The sequence below is a fragment of the Alligator sinensis genome, unplaced genomic scaffold (genome assembly GCF_000455745.1).
Source record: "Alligator sinensis unplaced genomic scaffold, ASM45574v1 scaffold1517_1, whole genome shotgun sequence".
Lineage (NCBI taxonomy): Eukaryota > Metazoa > Chordata > Crocodylia > Alligatoridae > Alligator > Alligator sinensis.
This window is the reverse complement of record NW_005842459.1, coordinates 500,645-515,623: the sequence shown is the minus strand read 5'-3', so window position 1 is coordinate 515,623 and position 14,979 is coordinate 500,645. Positions and strand designations below refer to the sequence as shown.

At 52.6% G+C, this 14,979-nt stretch overlaps 1 protein-coding gene across 1 annotated transcript in view; it reads right to left on the bottom strand.

Annotated features, from left to right (window-relative positions):
• Positions 1-11,668, bottom strand: part of LOC102379461 (lysosomal alpha-glucosidase-like) — a 17,166-nt gene extending 5,498 nt beyond the window's left edge. Inside the window, exons 1-11 of the mRNA XM_025212379.1 lie at positions 11,641-11,668; positions 9,453-9,990; positions 9,032-9,177; positions 7,560-7,725; positions 6,217-6,313; positions 4,815-4,934; positions 3,886-4,004; positions 3,673-3,804; positions 2,476-2,586; positions 898-1,011; positions 304-388 (exon numbers count right to left, since the gene is read on the bottom strand). Coding sequence (XP_025068164.1) covers positions 304-388; positions 898-1,011; positions 2,476-2,586; positions 3,673-3,804; positions 3,886-4,004; positions 4,815-4,934; positions 6,217-6,313; positions 7,560-7,725; positions 9,032-9,177; positions 9,453-9,990; positions 11,641-11,663 — 1,651 coding nt within the window. The 5' untranslated portion in view covers positions 11,664-11,668. The remainder of the gene's footprint in view (positions 1-303; positions 389-897; positions 1,012-2,475; positions 2,587-3,672; positions 3,805-3,885; positions 4,005-4,814; positions 4,935-6,216; positions 6,314-7,559; positions 7,726-9,031; positions 9,178-9,452; positions 9,991-11,640) is intronic.
• Between the last annotated feature and the right edge of the window lie 3,311 nt (positions 11,669-14,979).

The following is a 14,979-nucleotide window of genomic DNA, read 5'->3' as shown; positions in this document are numbered from 1 at the left end:
GAAGGGTCAGCCCCCAATCCTGGCCTGCTGAGGTAGTCCTGCTGTTGGACCCTAGTGCTGAATCTGGGTACCCAGGTGTCTGAATACAGAAGGCCCCTGTGTTTGGAAGCCCATGGGCATGATACAAACTGCTGGAAAAGCTATGCAAGGGGAGGGTCAGAAAACATGGGGGCAGCATAAAATACAGAGGCTGTGGCTCTTAATCACAGCGGGTCCAGCCCAGCTGTGGTGTAAGGAGGCCTGGCTCCCGGATTCCACTCATACTGCTTACACTCGCGCTCCTCGCTGTCTCTCCCTCCTTACCAGGCACGTATGGCGGCCTGTCAAGGTCCCCTGCAGGACAGCCATCCACCGACCCATCCATGAAGTCAGACGGCTCATTCATGTCCTATAGAAACAGAACCAATGGAAATTCCCTGTGTAGGGTTTGTGGTGGTCAACCTGGGAGCAAACTCCTCCCAGACCCAACATCCAGCACAGCCAAGCAAAAAGCCGAGCCCACCAAAAGCCAACCATCTGGTCCAGGTCACAGAAACCCCCAGTGGGACTGCTTCAGGCTGCCTTGGCTCCCGAGCCAGTCCCAGGTGCGTCTCAGGACGTGAGAAACCCACACCACCCTTGGCCATGGGCTGTTGAGCTTGAGGCTCATTTCATGGCACAAGCAGCCCAGCTGCCTTGTACACAGGATACTGCAAGCTTCCAGTGTGCAGCTGGTATCTACACGCCCTTCAGGGATCCACGTGCTGGTCATCTGCAAGGCAGCTGGACAAGAGGTGCCAAGAGAGGTGCAGAGGTGAGGTCCATGCTGGCTGCAAGCTCTACTGGGTGCAATGCAAGGTGACATGGAGAGTGTCCTGGCCTGTAGCTCATGCCCAGCAGGAGGAAGGAGGCACTTACAATCCAAAGCCCATCAAAGGGGACATAAGCATGGAAGCGCTTCAGGTTCTCCAGCCACCACTGGTGTGTGTCCTGGTTGGAGAAGTCTGGGAAGGCAGTGAGGCCGGGCCACACCTACGGGAAGGACAAAGAGTAATGCAGTCAGAGGCCTCACCAGCTATTGGCACCAAGGAGCAGAGCACATCTGAGGAAAGCTGTCCTCCTGCACCAACACTAGCCCAGTTCCCCTCCACCTGTTAATGAACAACTGGCCTGCCTAATCTCCCCTACACAGTGGACTCCAGGTCTGCGTCTAGAGCTGCTAGGCACTGTGGTAATATAAACAACAACAGGGCATGCCATGTCGGTTCTGGGCAGACAAGGTGTTAGTGTGACCAAATGTTCATAGAAAGGCTGCTGTGATTCTTTCTCCAGTGTGCCAAAGACACAGTCGGTGGGGATCTGAGCTCTCCTGGGCAGCCTCGCCAAACCTAGTTGCTGGGAGCCGGTGCCAGAGAACCAGCACATGAAAGAGGCAGTAAAAATAAAAGAGAGTCCAACTGTGCTACAGAAGCTGTTCTAATTCCTACCAAAATTAGGTACTGGGATCGTGCCCATCCTCTCCACATCTGGGCACCTCAGGAAATGTCACGGACCAATCCTCAGAACCCCCAGTTTTACCAATGGGGAACTGAGATACAGGGAGAAGAAATGCAACTTGCCCAAGGACACGCAGGCAGTCTGTGGTGGACCAGGGAACAACTTACATCTCCCAAGTGCTACGCTCAAGCCCTAGCCACCGGCCCCTTGTTCCTCCCTGTTTCTCAGTCTGAATAAAAGTAGGAAAGAGGCCTCATAGCCACTGAAAAGCCGGTCTGATTTATTTTTAATCCATTCAAATCATCAGCCAGAAAGGCAATGAGTCTTTTTTAAATGGGGGGCCCCTGACTTCACATGAGACAGTGACTGGGGGCACTGCTCCTGCTTCATTGCATCTCACACATGTGGAGGCAGATTAGGCCCAGGGTTTTTAGCTTAATGACCAGCTTTCTTTTTCTTTAATATTTTTCAGATTTTCTTAAACACCCTGAGGGAGTGATGAGCAGCTGTGAGAGCAGAAGCCCAGACTGCATACACCTGGGAGCAGCCAGGTAGAAGTCAGGGGAGACTGCAGATAATGAAGTGCAGAACTCCGAGGGCTTGGCTCACCACAGAGAACTGCACATCAGTCCATGAAACAGGAAGAAATTCAGGTGGCTGCACCACTGGCTCTGCTTACACAGGGACTTATGCAACTCCCTTGACATCCAGGGAGGCACCCCATACTCACACGGGTATGGGATCAGGCCCTGCCCTCAGGACTGGCCCTATAGAATCCAATCACATCAATGAAACTTCCACTGATATTAAGAGGGAAGCCAGGCGCTGGGCACAGCCAGGTTCTTGCACCTCAGCAAGGAAGGTCACTCAACCATTATACCTGAATTTCTTTCCCATAATGTGATGGTAAAAATCCTGGCCCCTCAGAAGTCAAAGCCAAAAGCCCCACGGGGTCAGGATCTTGCCTGGACTGCTGCTAGCTGGAACTTGCCCTCCTACCTGTCCAATCAGTGGTTGCCCCTCGGTGGTATTTATAAATATTCCACGCCTCAAACCTTCGTCGAACGGCCAGTAAGATCCGCGAGGATTAGTGCTGCTGATCCCAGGGTCCTGGAAGCACATGGATCAAGAGATGACACCAATATCCATGCAACCTCATCAGTGAGCACTAGCATAATTCAGAAAACACGTGACCTGGGTTTCCAAGTTAGGGTGGACCAAAGTTCACATGTGACTGCCACTTTGACCAAGAGGAAGCGAAACTTCCTCCAGCATTTCACAGTTCAAGGCACAAGGCTTTCTAAAATGTCACTTCAAGTGTCAAGCATGTGAGAGATGTTGAGGAGGGAGAGAAGTCTAAGAAACTACACACTTCTAGAACAAGGAGCATCATCCCACAGCAATACCCAGGAGACACCCAAAAGGAGCAGTCACTACTGCAATAATTCCTTTAGACAAAAGGTTCTCAACTTTCATATCCCAGGATCCCACCCCTCCCCGCTGGTCATCCTTCCATCAACCCAAGGCCTAAATGAAAACCATTTCCCAATGTGAGAAGTGCTTGGAAGTCATGGCCTGGTCCCATCACCTCCAGGATCGGGGCTGGAGAGTATGAATGAATGACAAGTAACTAACTGATGGGTTTCTCCTTGGAAATGGGATTCTTTTACTCTTAAACAATCCAGGAAAGTAGCATGGTAATACTGTGTCTGTCTCATATGCTCCCTTATAAAGAAGAGTGAATTTCCAAAGACAGTGCTTGGGGAGTCCATCCCAAGCAGATGGGCATTACCGCCTGCGTGAGGCCAGAGCAGAGAAAAAAAGGGGAAAATCCTTAAGACGCCCTCCCAAAATAACATCATAAAAGGGCCTCAAACCAGTACCTGACGTCAAGGATTGTGTTTGTTGGGATGGCACAGTGCATTATAAAAAAAACACAAATGCACAGATTTTCAACCAGAGTAAATGGGCATAACTTCACTATGGACTCTGCCAGGTTACATCTGCTGAAGGTCTGCGCCAGAAGCAATTTGTACTATGACGGGTCTGACATCAAACAGAGAAGCAAGCAGCATCCTGTTCTTGGGGTTTTTTTCCAGTATTAGTTTCCCTCTCACATGCTATTTGGCTGGATTGACCGGGAGTGTTAAAAATGCCTTAATCCCTACAAGATTAGCACAAAGCTGGTCTCAGTACCAGGATCATGACGTAGTGCTGGCCATGCTTATGGAGGTCTTCCACCAATTGGGGGAGTGTGCTGAATGCCTGAGGATCGAAGGTGAAGTCTCGGTTCCCTTCCATGTAATCGATGTCATTCCACTGAGCATCCTGCAAAAAGGAGATGCAGAATAGCAGGGCACAGAAGTGCCTCTAAGGAGGCCTCTCTTGGGTTGCAAACCATTACATTACCTGTGGTATCTGGTAGTTCCTCATGGCTTTCACGGTCTGCCAGGTCTCATTGCTTGTCCCATAGCCCCAGCGGCACAGATGGAACCCGAGCCCCCAGAGAGGTGGCATTGCAGGGAGACCTGGAACAACACCATTGGAAAGGAGACGATGGAGAATTTAAGAGACCCTGCTGGAGGCCATAATGATTATGATGCTCTACCTCAGAACTGCCATTTGCTGAGTCAGATCATCGGTCCATGAAGTCTAGCTCACAGAGTGGCAGAGAATGGGTGCTGAAAGGGAGGGTGAACAGGGCACGTCCAGAATTTTCCATTCCCTGCTCCTCTCCCATTGCAGCTTCCAGTATTCAGAGGTTTAGGAAGCTCTGTTTGAGAGGCTGCCCCCAGATCTACCATGTTTGATACCTCCCAATAGACCTCTCTCCCAAGGACTGGTCCATTCCCTTTTAGAACCAGCTTCCACAACTTCTGATGGCAATGAGTTCCCCAAGTTAATTATACACTGTCTGAAACAAAGCCAATGTTTATTGCTTTTAAGCCTACTTCTAAGTTTCATTTTATGCCCCCTAGTTCTTGCATTGTGAGAGATGGTAAATAATATATCTCTATTTACTTTGTCTGCATCATTTACCGTTCTGTAAACCTTGATCGCATCCCCCCTCAGGTGTCTCTTTTCCCAGCTAGAATGTCCTAGCCTATTCAGTCTCTCAACAGTGAGCTTGGTGCTCCCAGCGGGAGAAGGCCTTGCTGAAGATGAGGGAAAGGGGAACCACTGCCTATTCAGTCTTGGTGGAAAAAGTGGGGGGAAGTCAGGGTGTAGACATCTGAATGTGGCGAGACTGGAGTTCCTGAATGCATGGGATGGCAACAACAATGGATGGTTGCTCATGGTGTTGCCGTGAGGAGAATGGCTGTGCTCAGGACATTTACCTATCACCTGTTGGTACTGCTGGATGACCATGTTGGGATCCGGACCCAGGAAGATGTAGAAATCCAAGGTGCCCCCGATGGTTCTCCAGGTCAGGCTGGGGGCCGGCTGCAGGGCCACCTCTGAAAAATGACAAAACAGGGGCAATGAAACAGAGAAGCCAATGCCTGGAGCATGGAACAGTGAGTCAGGAGACCTGGGTTTGAATCCTGATCCTTCTACTGACAGTCTGGCCTGGGGAAAATACTCCATGCTACAGTTTGCATCTGAGAGTGGAGGTACCAACACTGTGCTATGGTGCAAAGGGGTTGGGAGGTTTCATTCAGTAATGCTGGCAGTGTACACTGAGAGGCTTGGATTTACAGAACCACAAAGGTTCACTGCTACAAAATCAGTTTGACAGACCAAGGAAGTGTAGAGGTTCTTCTACACAAACACTAGGAACATCATCATTTTGCCCCTCAGGGTAACAAAGCATCCTAGAACTGAAGAGTTAAACATGAAAGCCAGCAGGGATGGACCAAGGGCTTCCCTGGGATGAGCAGAGTGTGTATATGAGTTCTCAAACTTCAGATGCAGCCACTGGATTTTCACAGCTCTCCCCTGCAAATATACCCTGGAGGGAATTCTTGCAATAAAGTGCGCGCAGCTGGAGCTAACATGGCACTGGTGTGAGAGGACTCATAACATCAGAGTCCCAGATGGCACGGAGAGGTTGCTGCTGTGAGGAGCTTTACAGAGCCTGTGTCCTTGCTGACATTGTTGAGACACTGCCATCAAGACGCTCACTCTGCTGGAGTCCTGGCTGGTGCCGATAGGCCATTAGTGAGAGGATGCATGCACTTCTGGAGACCCAGCTGGCACTGACGGGCTGCTGTTTTATAGCGACTCGCTCTAGAAGCCACAGCTGGCATCAGCAGGGCACAGCTGTGAGAAAAGCAGCCAGCAGATTTATATCCCTGTCTGCACCAGACCTGGAGCTCTCCACAGAGCTGAAGTGCCAGTCAACTGACAGAGGTTGGGGAGCAAGGGTGGACGCGGGAACGAGGCAAGCTGGCTTTTCAGACCGCAACTCAGCAGCTGTGTGTGTGGTTAAACTGCTCGACGGTTGCTAAAGAGCCTAACTTTGGCCAGGAAACAGATGTCAGAGCTCAATAAAGGGGCTATGAAACCACATCTTTCCCTTTCACAGCTTTTTCTTGCCTCAAGTTCCTGAACAGCCAGCTCAGGTCAGCCCCAGCCCAGGTCCCAGAATGGCAGGCAGGGCCTTCCTCTAATGATTAGAGAGGGCGCGTCAGGCTATGAGCATCCAACAGCAGAACCCACAGGCAGGAGAAGTAGAGGCTCCCCTCCTTGGACCCAGGACCCCTGTGCCAGCCCAATCCCTTACAAGGAAGCACCTACCCATTGCGTTGCTATTTAGGAGGAAGACACCATGTGCTGCTCCCCCTTCCTCCAGCAGCAGGTAGAACGGGTGAGATCCATACAGGTTGTATGACTCCTGAAAGCCAAAGGTGTCTGATGAGAGCCCTGTCTTTGATACATCAGCATCCCAAAGCAAGTTACAGGGAAGCAGTCCATGGAAGGAATGTTATGCACTTAAGAGAACAGTTCTGAGAGATGCCATTCAGCACCCTCCTGCCTCTTTATAAGCCCAACATGATCTAGGCTTGAGTAAAACCTCTGTTGGTCATGTTCGCCAGTCCAGAGGATGGTCATGAACAATCTGGATAGAGAGAAGCTACAGGAGGCTAAGATCACTTCAGTGTTTGGCCCTGAAAAATGAAAGGGGCTTGGCTTCCTCTTAGCAAAGAGGAAAACTCCCGCATATGCAGCAGAAGCCAAGTGGGATACGGCAAGCTACCAAGGGGAAGCAGATGCAAGGAGGCAAGGGAATTAGTGCTCAGTGGGGCAGCTGGGCACAACCGCTGTGTAGCTCTCGAAGCAGCAAGCATGCACCTGGCTGCCACACGGACCACTGGTGACAGGGTAAACAGCATCTAAGAGACTGAGAGTTGTCTTTATGCAGAGGGGGAAGGGGACTGGGGAGGGAGACACCAAACAAGAGAAATGTTTTTTCCTTCCTAGGTGATACAAGTTGGCTGGGTCTCTGCCCTCCTTCACCCGCAATCCCCACCATAAAGAACCATGCCTGGCTCTGAAACCTCTGTTACTTGAGACCCTGACTGAACCGGGGGTGGGTTTAAATAGCCTCCAGGGACTAGAGAGGAGTGAGGAGGCTGCTGTTGAACCTTGTGAGATGTCCCATCCCAACATGGCCTTACTGTAATCTTTTGTGTTAACCAAAAGTTGAGGCAGCAGGCAACCCACACTTAGGGCCAATTACTGTGCACATACCCTACATATTTTTCTCCATCTCACACGTCTATCACTTGGGCTCGAACAAACTCATCACAGCAGTGCTTTCTTAGACACCCATCCAGCTTCAGTGAGAACTCTGCCAGGACCCAGACCCCTCCCAGCATTCAGCTTCCAGGCACCAGAGGAGAGAAGCTGGGTTGATGAACCAGCGCAAGGCAGGTCTCACCAGCCAAGAGGGAAAGAAGCTTGGAGGTGTTTATGTGTCTGCTTAGAAACTGTCCAGCTGTGCACTGGTCACAACTACAGAAGGAGACAGGAGCAGTGCATGCATGTTTGTGGAGATGACAGCTCAGGCTGGGCTTGCTAAATCAAGGGGAAATCGCTAATGGACAAGGACATAGCAAGATCCAGGCCCTGCACTGTACCGTGGGAGGGACGTCCCGAGCCCAGAGAGTCAGGGTGTTCCAGTCCAGGCTGTGCAGGAAGGTGCTACGGTGTTCCCCAAGTCCGTAGAGAAATGTGGAAGGGAGGGTGGTGGAAATCTGAAGAAACTGGTCAGCGAAGATCAAGGGAGCCACAGTTGTGTTCAGCCTGGAAGGCAGGCAGGAGAGAGTGAAGAGCAGAGAGGCAAGTGGACCAGAGTGGGGAAAAAAAGAAGGAACAAGGGAGGAGGGGAACGAGGGAGGAGAGAAAGAGAGGGCATTAGACCAATGTCAGAGTGCTACTCTGCCAAGAGCCATGATAACCAGGGCACCCTCCACGTGTTGCATGAACTCTATCCCTCAGCCCTGGGGTTCAATCACCTACATTCAGTCACAAATTCCCTTGCTCAGCAACTGGAGTGAACTCTCATACCACAGAGCCAGGGCACAGCCTGACGCCAGGGCTGGCTTGACTCCGGCTGAGCGGGTGTATAAGTTTCAAGCGCTTCCTGTGCCAGGGAAAGCCTCCACACCAAAGCATTTTCAACCACCTAAGTGACAGACGTGCCAGAACAGGGAGGTCTTCTGATCTTCTAACTAGTGGCAAATCACCCCCAAGGGGAAACAGACAGACAGCGATGGGGTTGGCGAATGAAGAGAGAATTAAAACAAGCAGAAAGGTGAGGAAGGGCTGGAGCATGTGAGGCAGAAAAAGCTGTTCAGGAGCGTATGGCATCCTGGTGGAACTGGCCACAGGCTGAAATGCCTGGGCACAACCCAGAAGCTGTGTAGGTTTACACCACAGCTGAATTTGGTGCTTTTCCCTGGCCCAAAGAAGTCCTGGCCCTCAGTGCCTGTAGTGGTATTTCCACAGGCCCTTTGCAGCTTGAAACACTTGGGCAGACCAATTGGCTGGTAGGAAAGATGGAGGGAGCCCCGCGAGCAAGCAACCTAGAGTGCATGTTAGAGGAGCAAAACATGCAACTTTCAGACAGAGCCTTTCCCCTGGGTAAGGGGCCCCCTGTCCAGACCTGTGACCCACCGGGTATCAACCCAGTAGGCAGAGTAGTAACAATGCTCGTTACGCAAGGCTTTTGTTTGGAAGGCAATGTACACTCATTAAGTGATTAATGTTATGCAAACAACCACAGTGCACACGGAGAGGATGAGACAGTACAATGCAGCCCATCCCCAACCTCCTTGAGATCACAGTGGCAAAGTGCCTGGCATCAACGCTGCCAGGAAGCACAAGGGTCTTGTGCAATGGCCCACACTGAACGCTGGGGCCCTGGGGAAGGGGGATGAAGAGGAATAGCTCTCCCCTCCAGCCTAGACCTGGTGTGCCTCCTAACCTTCCCACCTGAGCTCACGGGAGCAGGAGATGGCATCCTGAGAAGAGTTTCCTCCTCCCTCTTAGCTCCTGCCCCTCCCCACCTCTGAGATGCTAGAAAGAAGAGAGGAGTGTGGGGTCTTACAGCACAGCCCCTGATGCTCTGCGCTTCAGCACCAGCCCAAACGGCTCCCTGGAGAAATCCAGGCTGTAGGCAGGGTTCTCCGCTCTCTTCATGGCCCGAGGGACCTGCAGGGGAACTTCATACCGAGGGCTGCTGGAATCGGTGATCTACAAAAGGGAGAAAGCCAGCTTTTCAAACTGCTAAGCAAGAGGCAGGGTGGGGTGGCATTTCATGGACTCCCAGAGTGAGCTGGCAGCCAACGAAACTCAGAAGCATCATAGAGCCAGCTGGTGCCACAACAGACAGCTGCCCGGTCTGATGTGATGGGATCTGAGGCCAGAGGCACAAAACAAGCATTCAGAATCAGCCAGCAGAGACCAGGGGTTTTATTTACCCAGCGTGAGAAACCTCACGGAGACTTCCCTGGAATCAGAGAGCTCACCTTTATGTGTAACCGAGTGTCTGTCTCAAACTCCACGCTCAGCTGCAGCGTCTCAATGTCTCTGGGGTAATAGGCCTTTACCTTCCTCCTCAGCAAGCCCACCATTCCCAGCTCCGTCTGATTCAGGCTTTCCAAGACGTAGCTGGGGAAGTCGGGGGGGTAAAAGCACCATGGCACTCCTTGTCTGCTGCCTGAGGCCTGGTCCCTCTCAATGAAGCAGCAGCCCCTGGCCTCACAGAGCTCCTGAGTCACCACCACGTTCCTCTCGGGGTAGCAGTCAAAGCGCAGCGGCTCAGTGACCGAGCTGCATTTCTCCGGTGGCGTCTGAGCGTGCCGGCCCTTGGAGGCCTGTCTGAGCACCCAGACGGTGCCAGCGCTCAGGAGGATGGCCACTGCCAGCAGACACCCACCCAGCCACCACGTGGACAGCTTCTGAAAGCAGGAGGGCTTCCCATCCACGCCCTCCTCTTCCACGCGGGATGCAGCCGGCTGGGGGACATCTGTTGTCAGCTTCTGATAGGACTTCATCTTCCTTGTGCTAGAATGAGGAAAGGAATAAAGCAGCACATGAACGAACTGGAAGACAGATAACCCCACCCTTCCTATTGGGAGAGTCTGCTCATCATTTTGAAGAATAAGCCATATCAGCCCGTGCCATAGTCCCAGGGGGGAATTTCCCCATTTTGTCTTTGTGCCTGCTCATAGTTCTTCACAATACTGTCCGTGCACCACACAACTGCTGCGACTCCTCTCACCGGTCCCGTCACTCTAATAGTTGTGCTGTGGGACCGTACGACACAGAGGCCTAGAAAGGGCCACAGAGTCCAGCCCCCTGCATCTGCAGGAAGCCAATGGTCCAAAAGGGTCCACAAGAATTTCTGCTCTCCCCCTCTTGTGCACACACCGCAGCCACAAAGCACCCTGCAAAAACAGCCTACCCTGTGCTGCAGGTAAAGAGCAAAACTCTTGGCTCTGGAGATGGGGTTGAAGGTGGCAAATCCGAGTTTGTGCCAAGTGCTGTACCACACGTGTTGCACAAGGCTCTGTCCTCTAATAGCATGATGAGGGAGACGGAGTCCTCCTGCTATCAGACCCATGCCACACTAGCGAGAGAAACACATGCTACAGCCTCTCAGAAGGGGCTGCCTTGCCTCTGCCATGGGGGCCTCCCCGGGGCTCCCGGAGATTTGAGAGCTGCATCCAGATTTATGGGCTGTCTTGGTTCCAGGGCCTGCTAGTGAGGCTAAATCCCTCCTCCACCCACCCTGCCAGAGCTGGGGCTTCAAGAGCCTTTTGAGGGGCTGAGCATCCTCAGCTCTCATTGAAATCAAGGGGAGTTGGGGGTGCCCAGCTCTGGAGAGGCCCAGACCCATGAATTGTGAGGCCTTTGGGGGTGGAGAACATGCCTGACCCTTCCTCTGCAAAAACATCCTTCTTGGGGAACATCTCTCGTGCAGGCATCTCCTCAAGGGCCCTCTCACAAGGGGAAAAGCCTCCTCGCCCCTCTGCTCTGCATGCTGTTCCTGTGCTTGTCACACCTCCAACTGCAGTCACCACCTCGCTCTCCACAGGCAGAGACACTTACTCAAGCCAAAGCACCCCGAGACCTTCCTTTCCTTGAGGGCACATCAAACGTGCTGTTTATTCGGCACATGCATGTCGCACTTGCACTAAAATGGCCCGTGCAGCTTGGCCCTGAAGGTGCCAGGAGCAGCACAGACATATGACACATGACATTCCCTTTCCCCGCGCCTAAGCAGCTACATGCAGCGCCTCCAACCCCAGGCGCTCAGGACCGCCTCGCGCGCCGACCCCATCACATCTGTTTGCTCTGCAGCTGACTGTACGAGGGAGCCAGAGTCGCCTGATGCACGGAGGCACGAGCGCCCCAGGCGTGTGGAAATGCCGGGGTGCACAGATGCAAGCAGGCTTGTGCGTGCATGGTGCTGCCATCTTAACGGAGGCTGGCAAACCGCTCGCCCCACATTTGTGACTGACGCGGATCCCTGCGGTGGCATTAAAAATACCACATTTGTGACTGACGCGGATCCCTGCGGTATCATTAAAAATCCCCCCCTGCCCAGGCATGCTGAGCTCTGGTATTCAGCCCAAATCACCGAGCCTTTCCTCTCTGCACCGCTATTTTGCTGCCCCCGGGGCCTGATCCTTTGGGTCCTAAGCAGCTTACATACACGTGTCTCCTCTTGACATTGTGGTTGCGGGAAGACAGGGAGGTCTCCCAGCTTGCAGCACTTCTGCCTGCTATACCGTAAAACTCCTGAGAGAAGCCCCTTCGGAGTCTCTACCGCTTCTGCCTAGTAGCAGCTCATCAATCCTACCGTATTGCATGCGGCTTGAAGTTCAAGTTATTTCTACCCGAACCTTTTCTGTTTATAGTCAGAGTTTTAATAAACTCCATAATCAACAATATGGTATCGATGGTTACCGGGTCCTCTTCATTGTCCAAACACAGTAGGAATTTGTAAAGAGGATTTTAAAGCTCATTACAAACCTGGATAAGCCTTATGATCCCTGCTTCCCAGATGATACTGAGTCAGGGGTTTGTTCAAGGCCCCCTAGGCCAGCGGTTCTCAACCTTTTGCACCTTACATCCCACCAACCATTTTGTCAAATGGTCCCACCCTATGCTACATTCACTGGGGAACAGAGAAAGGAGAGCTTTTTTCTGCTTATTAATGAAAGCCAACAGGATGTAGTTCACCAAAAAAATGTAACAGCCCCTTTCCATGTGCACTGAATAACAGAAACCAGAAAGAAGAAGCTATTGTGAATGGGTCACCACCACTAGCTGTGTAATTTCACACTGAAAAAACCCTGTTGCTTACAAGTGCAGACTGGCCACAACATGGAAAAGCCTCTCCCAGCCACCTGAGCAGGCTGCCGGCTAATGTGGGCTTCTCCAGAGAAGCAGAGCAACTTTACCAAGCTCAGGGACCCAGCCCTGCCCCTTTAACTGAGCCCTTTATTAATGTGATCGGGCATGGCTCTCCCCCAACACCAGACAACGGTTTTCTAACCCAGCTGTGACTACACCAGAACCATACTGCAGGCTACCTTCCCCTATCCTGTGACAACCTGGTATTAAAAATCCCCCGTGCCAAGGTACTCTGGGATCTGATATTCACTCTGGATGTGGGAGCTCTGTCTCTCTGCTCCATGCTAACTTCAAGCAGCCACAAGGAATAAACCCAGCATTACTGGCCCCATACTGTGAGTGGGCACAAAGAAGCTACACGCTGCCCTTGAACTCTGAGCCCTAGCTGTGTGCGTCCACGTCAGGTACACCCATGCCTGGGACTGCAGTCCACAGCAGGAAAGTCCACCACAGGGTTTTAACAGAGTGCATAACCTTGGGACACATGAAGACCAATGGCATTGGCACCTGGGCCTTAGAGCTTCGGAAACTTTAGCCAGCCTGGTTCTCTGTTCCAAACGGACACGACTTCTGCTTGGGAGCAGTGCTGTACCTAGACGCCTGGTGGCCCTGGCCAAAATTTTAGTATTGCCTGAGCCAACCCTAGGGTGGTGCAGGACACAGGGCAAATCAGCCTGTGCGGGGCCCCCTTAACACTGCATGGGGTCATGGTACCCCTGCAAGGGGTGGCTCTCCGTGCTTCTTCCACGGCTCAGGGCTGAGCCGCCAGCTCCAGGCGGGCCCCATGGGAGGGGCTGCAGGCGCTCCGCCCGGCTCCGCAGGGCCCCCGCAAAGTGCAGGGCCTGGGACGGTCGCCCCGATCCACTGTACCCTAGGGACGGCTCTGAGTATTGGGTCCCCTTCGCCAGAGATAATGATTTTTTTGTTGTTGCAAAAGTCTTTATCACATTTGTGGTACTGATGTATTTAAATAGTTCATTCTCAATTGATAACATTGCCAGGCCCATATATGCACTATATTAAAACTTTTTTTTGCAATTGTGATTTTTTTTCCCATTTTTGGGCTCCCTCTTTGTCTGGACCCTGGGCAGCCACCCGGTTCGCTCATGCCTGCGTCCAGCTCTGCTTGGGAAAAGGGAAAAAGGAGCAGGAAATGAAAGCCAATAAATAGCCAGTTCTGACTCCTTGATCTGCTGCCTCAGCAAAGGTTAGAGTAGCCTGGAGGGTGCTCTAAATTGTGCTATTTCTATGTCTTTACAGGAACTGAAAAAACCCTGTTGCTTACAAGTGCAGACTGGCCACAACATGGAAAAGCCTCTCCCAGCCACCTGAGGAGGTGGCTCAGGTTGAGGGTACTTGGATCACTTGAGGGTCCAGCCACATTTCCTCCCTGCTGTTCTCACCCTCCCCTGTGCCTGGGGCTGTTAGAAGGAACATGAAGGAGCCAGATATGCTGGCTTGACACCTCCCCTTGTTACTGGGAAAATCCCAGCAGGATTTTCTGCTCCCTTCACTACCCGAGCTGTGCAAAAGGGGGTGGCACGAGACAGAGATTCTGGCTCAACATATTGATGATGTTTGACATCTTTGACATGACATCTTTGGCCCTCAAGCTGAGCACCCCTGGCCTAGATTGGCAGGTAGTTTTTCAGTTCAAATATAGTCACAAGCCTGATCACAGAGAGACTAAAAGCCTGGTGTCGATATACAAAACTCTGTATCTTTTTTCATTAAAAGTCTAGGCTAGTTCACCCTGGTCTAAAATTGGGAAGACGTATTGCTCTCGGGGGTCTAAAATGTTGATCGCACGGTCGGCGCGACACTCAGCGATGAGGAAGCGCCGCCAGAACTCAGGATTTCGTTGGCCAGTCGCAATATCCAATGAACGGTTAAATCCCCAGCTCCTGAAAGCAGACACCAGGAAACTTTCGCTTTTAAGGACAGATGTTTCCTTCCTTCACCAAGGATTTGAAAACACCAACCATGCCAAATAAAAAAAACCCCCAAAGCCTTTAGGTTAGGAAGGAGGTGATTTTCGTGACTGGGGTCACAATTTCTGCACGCGGGAGGTGGGCGACAAGACGAGAACGGGACCAGCAAGTCCCAGCGCCAATTCTGCGGCTTTCCTCGCCTGCCCTAACCTGGAGGTTGCTTCTCTCTGCCCAGGAACCTTTCCAAGGACCTCGCTTGCCCTCGCCCAGATGTGGCAACTGGACACATGCCTTTTCCCGCGGCCTTGCGGGTTGCGCAAAAGCCCCCGGGGGCGGCTCCAGGAGGAAGTGCTTGCAAAGCAAAAGAAATTGAAACCGAAACAGGCAGGGAGGAACAGCCCGGGGGAAAGGAGGTGGGGTGGGGGTTTCTCCCCGCTCCCCGCCACGAGCCAGGGAATAGTGTAGCAAAGACTCCGGCGACCCTCCGCCTGGAGCCCCGCGCGCTCCGCCAATGAGCACGGCGCCCGACCGAGCGGGCGCTCCGCCAATCAGGAGAGCCCTCACGCTTTCTCCCTCCCTGCCACATGAATGAACCGCGTAGGCGTGGCTTCGTGACGCCACGGCGCCGGCGGGGGCGTGGCCGCGCGACGCGAGCGGTGACGCGCGGTTCCCGGAAGCGGGGCGGGCGCTGGTTGGCCGG